This window comes from Corvus hawaiiensis, chromosome 26, assembly GCF_020740725.1.
Source record: "Corvus hawaiiensis isolate bCorHaw1 chromosome 26, bCorHaw1.pri.cur, whole genome shotgun sequence".
Lineage (NCBI taxonomy): Eukaryota > Metazoa > Chordata > Aves > Passeriformes > Corvidae > Corvus > Corvus hawaiiensis.
Genome location: NC_063238.1, coordinates 23,497,892 through 23,510,640, shown reverse-complemented (window position 1 = coordinate 23,510,640; position 12,749 = coordinate 23,497,892). Strand labels below are relative to the sequence as shown.

Below are 12,749 nucleotides of genomic sequence, written 5' to 3'. Positions count from 1 at the left end.
CTTTTGTTGAGTATGCTCTCTATGAAACTTTTGGCTGAAATGTGTATCTTGAATAACTATTATTCAGCATATCTCTTAGGTCTTTGGAAATACTATAGTCCCCTTAAGGGACACCCCTGCCCCCCACCCCGATCCAAACCACCCTAAAAAGCTAATCAGACAGCTAACAATACTCCATTGAGACAATTTGAAGAAGCATTATTCTGGCATTTAGCAATTAGATCAGTGATTGTATTTGGACAGGCATCCTCAGGAGTGAGAATGCATATCTGGAGTAGAGGGTGCAAAACATCATGTGTTTCTAGATGAAGCCATTTCCCCTGCCTCTATGGTAACAGATTTGCTGCTTGTTCGTTATTAACACTCATCAATTCCGGGACTTTAAGCTGCAGTCCCTGAGCATGTGCATTTGTTCTGCTTTTACTTAACCATGGTTTCCACCAAAGTCATGTACAAGTTAAAATAAAACTTTTTTTCACAACTGAGCAGTACAACTGAATACACTACTCTGTGAAAGGGGACACAAATGATAATTATCTGGGAATGGCAAGGTCTTGGTGCAATTTGGGCACTTCCCAAGTCCCAAGATGGATTAGGCTTCTCAGAGGAGCCCTTCATGTGCCTTGCATACATGACATCTTGTACAACTGATCCCAGTGGGATTTTTGCCAAGCTGCTAAAAGTAGTGCTGGTCTGGAAATAAGCAGCAGTAATCTTTAGTGAACTTTCATGCCAAAAAATCCTGAGGGATTTATGCAGTTCTAGGATAAGGTACTTGCTAGGCAGGATGGTTTTCAGATTCCAGTTGTGAAATACCTAAATCCCACTGAAATCCTCACACAGGAGCCTGAATTCCTTCTTTGCACACAGCTTTTGCTGACCCCACCAGAAACGTGACTTTTCCTTACATCTTGGAGCCAAGGCAGAAACTAACATTCTCGGAGTGTTTAGTTTCATTTCTGGCTGCAAGTATCCTCAGATTTCTACTTCTCAGGCATTTCCTTTGGGACTGTCCTCCCTCAGGGAGCGCGGTGCGGGCTGGGCGCTGCCCGAGCCCTGTTTGCAGCGCCACGGCAACGGCGCGGCGGCCTCAGGCCCCTGCCGGGCCCGGCGACCCTGGCGCTGCTCCCGCCGCTCTCCGGGATCTCCCCTTTGCAGCTGGCGGCTGCGGGACCCAGGATGCGGTCCAAGAGGCTCACCACCGGTACGTCCCCGCAGGGCTGGGCTGCCTCCGGGGCGCACGGGGGCTCGGGCCCCACGGTGGCGGCCTCAGGTACAGAGACGGTGACACAAAAGAGGGGCATTTGCCCGGCAGAATTCATCAGTCCGAAGAGAGAACTTTACTCCCTTCAAACGGCATCACTAAAGACAGGATATTCTCCTAGAATGAATGAGATTTGATTATTCGGGAACACAATTGCATCTTTTTAATTTTGTCATATGATTTGTAATTGCTGTTCAAAGCTTTGCAAGTCTCTTACAAATCTGTATTTTCATTAAACCACCAAGCTTCTAGTTGTCAATTTTGCAGAGGAAAGCTGACATGAAGTTAACTGATATGTATGAGAAATAATATAGTTAAATAATACTTGAATTATATTTAAATAATTCTTGTGCACGAGTCAACATTACTGCATATTCTTAGTTTATTTTATTTCTTCAGACTAAGTTATTTTATTTCAGAATACCCAGGACGGTTGTCATGCCTCACTACTTTTTGTTTCTGTATTGTAGTTGAACCAGCTTGACTGTATTACTTGGATAACATATTTAATATCTTTTTTTCAGAACCTCCATGTATAACAGAAGAAATGTTAGTAAGTATGCTTATAAGGCTTGGTCATTATTTTCATCCTGCAGCTATGGAGCAAAAAAAGCAAAAGAACATTTTGGTAACTGTTGTCTGTTTTCTCATTTCTTTTCTGTAAGTATGGATTACTGAGCAATTTCTTAAAATTTTGTCAGACAAAATACTTTGTTTGAAAATAATTAGTGAAAAAATAACAGAAGACTATGGAGAATAAAGATGGAAATGAAAGTGAATTAAGATGAAGGAAGGAAACAAATAACTTAAAGATTCAACATGACAGGTTTAGCAATCTCTGTACTTTACTTTTTCTGCCCTTTGCTCATAACTCATTGTAGGATTTCCCTGATGTTTATCTTCTTGTTTGAAAGGTATATATGTTTGTCTGTTACCTCATAAGAAATGACACCTTTAATGTTGCAGCTCAGGTAATGTTTGCCTATTCTCTGTTTTGGATGCCTTTGTCACTGTGTATTTTAATGTATAAATTCGTTGATACTGCTTTTGGGAACCTCTAGATACTCTTTTATTTATAGTGTTTATTACCATAAACAGAACCAACATAAGTTTTGGACCAATTTTTAGCACACCTTAACCTCCAGCTGCAATTCTAAGGCAGCTTTTTTTAGTCATAATTTGGACTGTGCAGCAGGAGAGATGGTATGGGAAGAAATGAAACCAAATGCTTTCTGACACAAAAATCTAAGCTATAGTATTGTACATGCAACTCCATAACCTATAATGTGCACATACAAAAGTGCAACTATGATTTCAAATGAAAATAAGACTGTCTACAAAAAACCTCCAAAAACCAGGGGAAACTATATTGTGTATAGATGCAGTAAGTAATAAAGCTCACATTAAGAAGATCATAAACATTTTATCTATTAATCAACCATTGTGTTTACATTTCTTGGTGTTATATGGGACTACAGAGAATTATATCTTTGGGAAATTAAAAACATATTACCTGCATATTCCTAAAGAGCTTAGACTTCAGCCAATAATAAATTAATTGTTTTGAATAAGTCCTTTGAAAAAATAAAATATTTTCACGATGTATTACCATATCTAGTCCTATCTCAAGATTCATCCTTGTCAGTGTCAAACCAAATATGAGGCTGACTATAGCTTGTTTCTAATTAGTTTCTTTTCTTGATTGTGTTAACACTTGCAGAATTGATATTTCTGGATCTGAGTGCCTATCGACATTAGTGAGAGGATCTTCTGTTGATTTCAAAATGGGTTAGGCACTCTGGTAATTTCTATTTAATCAGTGCCCAAACATCTCTAAGTCCGTGGCACTGCAATTGCCTTGGGCCACAGGCCTGTGATGCAAATAAAGCACGAAAGCCTTGCTTTCAGCACTGGCAGCGTTTTCTAGTGAGTGTGAGCTAGCTTGCCTGTCCTGTATCAGTCATAACAGCAACCACAAGTGCTAAGGAATAAATGCTGGCAGACTAGGGCCAGACAAACGCCATCTAGGTCTAGTCCTGACTTGTCATGCATGTTATCTCAGATTTCTTCCTTATCTGAGCACAAGCTATCTGTATTTAGGTTAGACCACTGGGGTTTGGATCAAGATACTGCCTGCCTGTACTCTGTGCATAACCTCTGTTTAATGCTATTCCTCACTAGCACAGTTCAATGCTATGAACTTAAGAAAGAGAAAAAAGATTTGTGTTGCGACACCTTTGCTGCTATTGGCAAATACATTAGGTTTAAATGCATTCTCCTTGCTTTGCAAGGCTGAAATTATAGAATATTCAGGAAAATGAAACTATTAAAAATTATTTAAGTGTCTTCATTATACTGAAGACACATATCTGAAGACCAGTGGAATGATGTTCCAGTTTTCCCCTCTGTTGAATTGAAATGGGGATGGTGGAGATACTGAGTACAGTAAAAGTAAGATTTGGAGCCATACTTTTGTATTTGTCAACAGCAAAAAAAAGTCAACTTCTAGTCCACAGTTTTTGAGTCAAGTTAGCAGGATTTAAAATGCAGGGGTCAAAAAGGATACAAAAACACCTGCAGATGCAGTCTTTACTTTGGGTGAGGTCAACAGGAAGCCTCCCAGTTCTGTCAGATTCAAAGTATGGCATACACTGCTTGCTTGCTGAGCCAAATTATAGGTTAGTGAACTCCCTTTTTTCCCTCAAACATCGCCAAGTGGCAGCAGGAGAGCAGAAGGTGGCCCTGGTGAAATACTATACTCTCCTTCTTCCCAAGTGCAAGAGAGAAAGGTACAATGTGGGGAATTTCTAGACTGTTAGCTTATGCACATTTTTTCAAAAGTAAACATGCAGACTTTCAGCATCTAGAAGCTGTTGGGTTTATGAAAGCTTTATCTATACATTTATTGGCAAAGGATTTACCTTCATGTGTGTGTTTTAAATTGCTAAGGACCTTGGCAGTGTGCAATGGCTAGAATATAACAGTGATGCAATGACTATATTCTCAAAAATGGGAAATAATATTTTGCAAAATCTTCTATGTCATATCTCATGGAAAAAATACAATTTGAGGCAATAGTGCATTCAAACCATGTTAGTGCAAGTTATTACAAGCCATGCTTTGTGGTTTTGTCTCTATAGGAAGAATGCTTAGCCACAGATGATATGCTTGTGGATTACTTTAATGAATTTTTGAGTCTTCCGGTAAGTACCTTACAGAAATCCATTGAAAAATACAAGAAATGCCTTACTAAGATTAAGAGTAACTTAATCCATCTTGGAAAATTTTATATTTTGCCACTTGCTACTTAAATGACTTTTACAATATATCTGTATTTTAATGGTAGCAACTCTCAGTGCTCAGTGTTATTATCAGTAAGAACAGCCCAGCATCTGGACTTCTGGAGACAGATGTTATCTTGCTAATTTACAGAATCACAGAATGTGTCATGTTGGAAGGGAGCACAGTGGATCGGTCATCTGGTCCAGCCTCCCTGCTCAAGCAGGGTCATCCCAGAGCACATGACACTGATTTGTATCCAGATGGTTCTTGAATATCTCCAGTGAGGGGGACTCCACCACCTCTCTGGGCGGCCTGTTCCAGTGCTCAGTCACCCACACAGTAAAGAAGTTCTTCCTCGTGTTCAGGTGGAACTTCAAGTGCACCAGTTTCTGCCCGTTGCCTCTTGTTCTATTGCTTGGCACTGCTGAGCAGAGCCTGGCATCATCCTCCCTTCAGATACTGATAGACATTGATGAGGTCCCCTCTTATTTGTCTTTTCTTGAGCCTGAATGTGCCTGGCTCCCTCAATCTTTCCTCATAACAGAGTTGCTTCAGTCCCTTAATCATCTTCATAGCCCTCCACTGGACCTGCTTCAGAAGCTCCATGTCTCTGATGTACTGATGAGCCCTTGACCTGCTGGCAATGCTCTTCCGAATGTACACCAGACCTTCTTGGTTTATGTATTTAAACTTATGTAATTAATAATTTATGTATTTAAATCACAGTGCACTAAAATAAAATGAATAGGAAATGAGAAAAACACATAAATACTTATTTAAAAGGTGTCTGCCTCTATTACAGTGTCACAGCATGACGGCATAATGAATGTTTGTCCTTTTACAGTTTTCTGGCAATGCATTCAGTGATTAATTAACATTTGAGCTCAAGAATGGTTGAGCTTTTGATGGGATATCCTCCCTTTTTGGATGAGGGTGAAAGAGCAGAGGAGGCTGCTGTCCTGCTAAAGTTCTGTATTTCATAGTCTCATAGTTTTCTGAAGGTAGAGTTCGAAGGGGTTACATGATAAGGCCAAGCAGCAACAGCAGCACCAGCAGGCAAACAGCAAGTAGAAAACAGCTTCTTCTTCTCTAAACTTACAGAAATGTGGATTATATTTGTTAATTGACCAATAAAATTAACACACGATTCTCGTTTTTCTTTTCTTAACCTATCCTGGTCTAATTCTAGTAGTTGTAAGTCTTACACAAATGTTACATAGGTATTACACAGATTTGCATATATAGTTTCTATCAGCTCTTATTGTTTATGTGAACACTCTGTCTAAAAAATGTGAACAGTATAGTTCCATCTATGTTTGTATAAAGTAAAGAAATTCTGTGAAGGTTACACTGCTGCAGTAGGAACTGTGTTTAAGGTCTCTGCTGCAGCTTTTCAATGTTTAAAGCACTTAGCATATATTTCTACTAAAAGTTAAAAATCTATATTTCTATTTCACTTTGGTGTGACTTCATGTATCTCAGCTTATCCAAAGGTTTTATTCAACCCCTTTGCTTTGGCTTTCCTCTGGGCCTGGGTTCAGAGGAGCTCTCACTCCAACAAAGAACAAACTCTTTCTCTTCATGGCTCAGAAGGTTTCAAAGTTGGCACTTCCCTCCTGTTTCTCTCCCATTTGCAGCTAGAAGGATGCAGCCTTATCCTGTATTCTGTGTGCTGATCCAGTTATGGTTAAACCATCACACCCAGTACCCTGTATTTAACCAGTTCTCCTATTATTTTGCTCCTTTTCCCTATCAACTAGCCTGCCTCCCCATACTCAATTGAGAGTCACATGTACAATCCTGCTCCCTCAATGTGGCAACCTCATCCAGCTTCATTTTAGAAGTCTTGGCCCTGACACCTTACAAAGTCCCTTGCCAGGTGGCACAGGCCTTTCCACAGTGTCACTTGTGGCTCCCACCTGATGTGCCACAGAACTGCCCCGCAGTCCATTCCCTTCCTAGGGCACTGCAGTCCAACAGGCTACATTACAAGAACATATATCCATTCTACAGCTTGCTTGGTAGGAACCACTGCCAGCATTAGGAGAGGGTAGAATATTTCTTGATGCTCCTTGGACCTCAGACTTTGGTGAAGCCACTAATGAAATAAGTTCAGTTGTGATTCATAACTGACTGATTTGGCTTACTAAATTGAAACGGATATAGCTGTCTCTCTAAGCCACATCACAGATTTGTGTAAATGTACACAGCATGGAAATTGCACTACTAAGGATGGTAGAATGGGCTCCTCCTGCCAAATTTAATCCTAAAATAGAATCTGGAGGTATTAACTCTTATGTCAGAGTGTGAGTTTTGTGCACAGCGTTGATACTGACTTCTTTCAGGAGCTCGGTCTTTATATGCTTTCACCACACTGCAAGATTCCGAAGAGTATGCAAAGCTAGAGAGACACAGGTGGAACAAAATGTGTGGTGAGAGGGCTGGATTTTTTGTTCCTCCAACATCTCCACTCCCTCAGGCCCCCGCCGCCCCCCTCCCCCTGCAGCCGCCTTAGGATGTCTGCCTAAATCCAAGCCTGACTACTCAGGTTTTAAACCCAGGCCTTCCTCCATGTGCCAGATTGTTCTTAGCACAGGAGTACCATCTTCCATGCATTTGCTGCTTGTTTGGAAACTATGCTTCAAGTTTTGCCCAAATTGCAGAGGATGGAGTGGTTAAGAAGTTCAGCCTTTTTGGTCTCTTGATCTCCTTGGACATACGCAAATTTCAGGACATCTGTTGGATGCCAAAATTCTTGGGCTCAGAGGTCTCCTCAGCCCACAGTCCTGGTGCAGCTCAGCACCTCTGAACTGCAGCAATTGTCCAGGCACTCCTGACAGCTCTGGAAGTCCACAGAAAAGAGTTCACAGTCACTCCTAGTAAACACTGTTTTATGCTGGTAATCTTGATAGGTTTCTAAGATGATGCATGGTCTCTCTTCTACATATTTACATATCTTCATGAAAACAGATGATCTATTAGCTATTTTTAACTGTAATGTTCTCATAATTGGTTTTATTTTCTCTTTGATCTTTTCCTAAGGATTTATCCTCTTCAGGATTAAGTTCTGTTAATGCCTTGAGTTCTGTGGTTTGAATACCTTGCATTCCTGATTTCCCTCTCCTTCTCAGAAGGCTTCTACTAAAACAGCGCATTGAAATTTCCATTGCTTTATTCTTGTTGTGCTTATACACTGTTGCCTGGGAACAGTATTACCCAGGTGTGCTAGTAGTTAGGCAACAAGTTAAACTGAAAATATTGTGAGACTTGATACAAGAAATCAGGGGGAGCATATGCTTATTTTAAGGGACTGCCTCTGCATTGATTTATAATGCACCATTAGTAGATGGAAAATTGTATCACTGGGGACTTGCTATAGCAGCAACAGGTTTTTCATGTGGGTTTTTTTTTTGCTTTGATTTACAGTGTATCCCTTATGTGATCCTCTTGTTATAATGGCATTCAATGTAATCTGACATAAATATCTAGGTACTCCAAAGAGCTATATACTGTAATAAAGTGTAATTTACAGAAAGTATTTCTGAAATACATAATACAAAAAACCTCAGGAGGGTACTTGTTGCCAGTAGTACAGTGCTTTCACAGTAGCAGAAACCAATTATATGGCACACAAATGAGTTACACCTTCCTTAGTAACTAATGTAAAATGAACGATTTAAGAGAAACATTGGCCTGGATATATTTCCATTTCTAGGAGTTCAGGCTAGAATTTGAATCTCTGATTCATGTATTAAAAACATCCAAGGATATGTTTAGTCAGGAATGAAAATTCAGAAGTCAGAAATTGCCATCCAGCTCAGTGTTGAAGGCGATCACAGTAATGTCAGCTTGTTTCTCCTGCACTCTACAAGCTGCTTGCTACTCATTCCATCCCAAGTCTGTGCTGGGTCTTACCTGTCATTTTCCAGTTACCAGTGATCCTGAGGAAGGCACACTCCTCCTCTTTGCAGCCTCAAGGAGTTGCACTAGAGACAAAAGTGCCTCAATTGAAGCACATTCAGGAGATGACATTTTGGTGGCAAGTCCCTGGTTGTTGGTTTCCCTTGCAGCAGAAATCTACTAAGTGACCATAATTTTATCAACTTTAGATTTGAAGAATATTTCTTTTGAACATTGTTTTCACTGTAAAAGCTCTCCTCCAAGTAGTCTGGGGTCCAGCATTTGATGCAGGTGATGATTCTGAAAACAATTAAAGCCCAAGTAGCAAAGCTTGGGCCAATCGGTCTTTCTGAAGACAGAATGGTCCTGCAAACCTAGTGCTGTCAAGAATAAAATCTTGCTTGATCTGAGTAGCAGATTACAGAAAGGGCAGAAAGCAAAAAAGCAATCCACTCTGCTGCACAGTTCCGGCCCTTCACGGCTTTGAAGATGACTTTGAATAATTCCATACATCAAATAATCTATTCAAGGCATCAGTGCATGCTCATTAGTTTCCTCTTGTCTTTTCCAGGTGTGAGGACGGAGGCTGCAGTTGCCAATATAACCTCCCTTTAAAAGGCTTTGACAGAAGGCCCTACATGCATGTTATGTTGAGACTTACCCAGGACTAAAATTGGCATCATGTCTTTGACATTGAAGGAAGCAAACAAAACATTCCTGACTACATTCCTTATTGATAGTGTGCTTACTCTAAATGTTCTTCTCTCTTAATTAGATTGTGATACGTGATTACGACTTTTGTCTTACTCAACAACAGAAGGGAAATCCTGGACTCGCTAAAGTCAATGGGAGATTTTGCGTTGACCATGTGTAGTGTGAATTTTCCCAGACACTTCATAGAGCTGCTCAAATTCTCCTCTGGTGTGGACTCTCACTGACATTTATTTATGATATACATATACCCTTCTTAAGGAAGTTTTGGCAATGCTCCTGGATGAGATCTCTATTCACTCCCGCCCTTAACCTAAGAAGCAGCCAAACTGTGGTCATTCTGTTTCTCTTGGGATCAAACTACGTTATTTGGGTCTGGGATGCGAGCATATTTACACATTTGTTAATTGTATCCGAAGTTGAGTGTATCTGAAAACTGTTAAGACAGAGAACAGTGAGATTTATATGTCTGATATCCTGGCAACATGGTGATGGATGCTGTTTTGGTTTCTGTTATGGGAGGACTGAGAGAAATTTGTCTTCCCTTCAGTTAAGTGTATAACTTCAGGTTTCAGAATTATGTATTCTGTTTATTTTTCAGCTGAAAACCGTATTCAATGTGCATTTCACAGCTAAGAAATTTCTTTGCTGTCAAAAAAGTATATGCAATTGTTTATTTATTTAATAGTATTGCTGTACCACAGTCTGAAAACAGCTTTTTGTTATTTGCTCAGAGATTTTTTCTGAAGCTGAGATTACTACACTGAGTGACATTGATCATACTGGCTTTGGGGGGAGACTTCCCTGTGAGTGAAAGTTTGCGGAGTCTGTAGACTTCTTATTTGTTGGTATTCTCAAGTCCTTGATCTTATTTATTGTTCTACATTGATAATGTATGAATCCCAAGCTTCAAGGCTCCTGACAAACTCGATTTATTTTTTCTTAACATCTTGAGGTATCATTTCTCCAGAGATTTCCCTTTCTATCTTCAAAGCATCAAAAATTGGCTCAAACTAAAGAGAATGATACACTTAGTCTGTGGTTAGTGTATTTTACTTGTCTGTTAAAAGCCAAAGCACTTGCCAAATGTGGGGTAAGAAAGAAATTTCTTAGTATATTAGATTGGCATGGATAACTTCTTCCCTTTCCTTTATAGTGTAGACTATCATCCACTCTTTAACATAGGCATCTTCACCAAAGAGATTCCTCATTATTGCAATGCTGGAATATTGGTGGTGCCATAAACCTCTCTCATTTTACAGTACTTGACTTCCACTGCAAAGGTTTTAAGTTTGCTACAGGGTATTGAACAGTTTCTTGGTGCATTTTTTTTTGTGGCTTGTAATGTGTGAGAATGGTTAGATTGTGTGTTTTGCCCCAAAGTTCTTCACATACTGAAAAGAAAACAGATTGACTGATCCTCACTCCTGTATGGTAACTGCGAAAATGTTTCCTGCAAGAAATCAGGTTCTGGGGGTGTGTTTTTGTGTGTTTCCACTTGATTTTTCTCATAACATTATCATTTTTGTGGTGGTGATGAGTTAAGAAGATTAGGAATTATCTCTTCTTTTGTTGTGCTTATAAAAACATTCTGATTTATCATTCTAGTTTTTTTAAAGCAAGCTTCTCCAGAAAGCTTGAACTATTCTAAAATGCTTTTATATGATAGTTTGAGAGATAGAGAGATTCTCTCTTGGGAATCTGGGACTTGTACAAAGTCATAGATTACTGTCTGGAAGGGACTTTGAGGAGGTCTGTAGTGTGGCTTCCTGCTCAAAACAGGGTCAGTGCTTTAGTACTGACACCAGGTTGCTTGGCACTTTCTGCAATTGGTCTTGAAAACCTCCAACAGCTGATTCCTCTCTGGACAGCCTGTCCCAATGCTAATCATCCCACAATTACATTTTTTCTTATAATCTAGTTGAGACTTCTGTTGTTTCAGTGTATGCTAAGTGGTCCCACCGTACACCGCCTTAAAAAGCCTGACTTTATCTGTTCAACAATCTCCTTGTAAATACTCTAAGGCTGCTGCTAGTCTTCCCAGAGCTTGTTCCTTAAGAGTGAGTGCTCCAGCCTCTGACCATCTTGGTAGTCGTCTGATGGACTTGATCAAATATGTGAATATCCTTCTTGTACAGGGGACCCAAAACTGGATGCAGTATTCCAGATGCATCCTTACTAGTCTCAAGTCCACTGGCTGCTCTCTGACTTGATAGAAGTATGCATGCCTTTTGATGTCCCTGGGGATGTGTAACTACATCCAGACCCCAAAAGTCTGGACTAGAGCCCCCTTTTTCAGCAAAGTTTGTAGTGTACAAAGTCTAAATCTTCCTATCCCATCACTGCATGTTCTTTTGCTCCATTAATATATTTGTCTTATAAATGATTGGTAATCATACTCCCAAAACAGCAATACACTTTACATTTTAAAAATTGTCACTAGCATCTGTTTCACTATATTAAAGTTGCCATAGTTTTCTGTTCAGCTAAACAGAATATATATATCGAAAAAACCCTAGATCTAGAGTAAGTTACAAATGATTCAATAGAAGTAGATATATGTGATAAACTAATATTGTATTTGCTTAGTTTTCAATTTGAAAAACATGGAACCAAAATAATCTCATCATGTCTAGTCACATAGCCCTTTATTACAAAATTTGTATTTTGCTTGCTTTTTTTTCCACTTGTGAGAGCATTTCACATCCTAAGAAACGGAAGTACTTTGTTTCTTGGTGTACTTTCTTCTGTTTCTTTTTTAAAACATGAAGGAATATATAAGGAAGAGTACATTTAAAGGCTATTAAGGTTGCACAGTTAGTCACTTAAAAGCTGGTAGCAGCCCAAATTAGGTTTGAAAGTAAATGAAATGTACACATAGCAAACTGGGAGGAGGTCTGAATGTAGGGAAATCTACTACACATAAAAGGTTTTTTAGATGCTGTTCAGTACATCTGGAAAAAAAACCACTAAAACCTGCAGAGTGCGCTGGAGAAAATGAATGCCAAAAGAGGCACAAGGTGTCAGAGAACAAAAACCAATCCATGATTTCAGCTGAAGTTTGGTAACTGAACAGACTCGTGCAATTCAATGCATGGCCCTGAGCAGTGGTGGTGTGATGTCATAGGCACTAATCATACACTTAAAGTTCTCACATGCTGTGTGCTTTGCCAGGCTGAGCCTCCACAGTGAGACATTATGGGATAAGTAGGGAATGTTGAAACCACATGTTGCAGCCACATGGTTCAATTATGGTCATTGCTCTACAAGACATTGATCAACAAGGGGGCTTCAAACAGAAGCAACAAAATAGGTGACAGTAATATCATTACTTTGGGCTTATACAGGTGTGAAGAAGAATCAAATTGTTCTGTAATATATTTCTATGCTATATGTAGCATGTATTTAGCATATTTAGAATGTATATTAATTATGTCTGTGTGCATATATGTGATATATGAAAAAGTTCAAGGAAATTAAAAATACAGTATTTGAACAAATAAAATATTCTTATTACATGCAGGGGAATGACAACTGTACAAACACCAGGTGGGATCCTGTCTGGAATGAAGCCAAAATGAATTTTGGCACT

At 39.5% G+C, this 12,749-nt stretch overlaps 1 protein-coding gene across 1 annotated transcript in view; it reads left to right on the top strand.

The window, feature by feature from the left end:
- Positions 1-903: 903 nt before the first annotated feature.
- The window catches only part of RGS22 (regulator of G protein signaling 22), a 61,083-nt gene continuing 49,237 nt past the window's right edge, over positions 904-12,749 (top strand). The window contains exons 1-3 of the mRNA XM_048287132.1: positions 904-1,204; positions 1,789-1,817; positions 4,405-4,467. Coding sequence (XP_048143089.1) covers positions 1,180-1,204; positions 1,789-1,817; positions 4,405-4,467 — 117 coding nt within the window. The 5' untranslated portion in view covers positions 904-1,179. The remainder of the gene's footprint in view (positions 1,205-1,788; positions 1,818-4,404; positions 4,468-12,749) is intronic.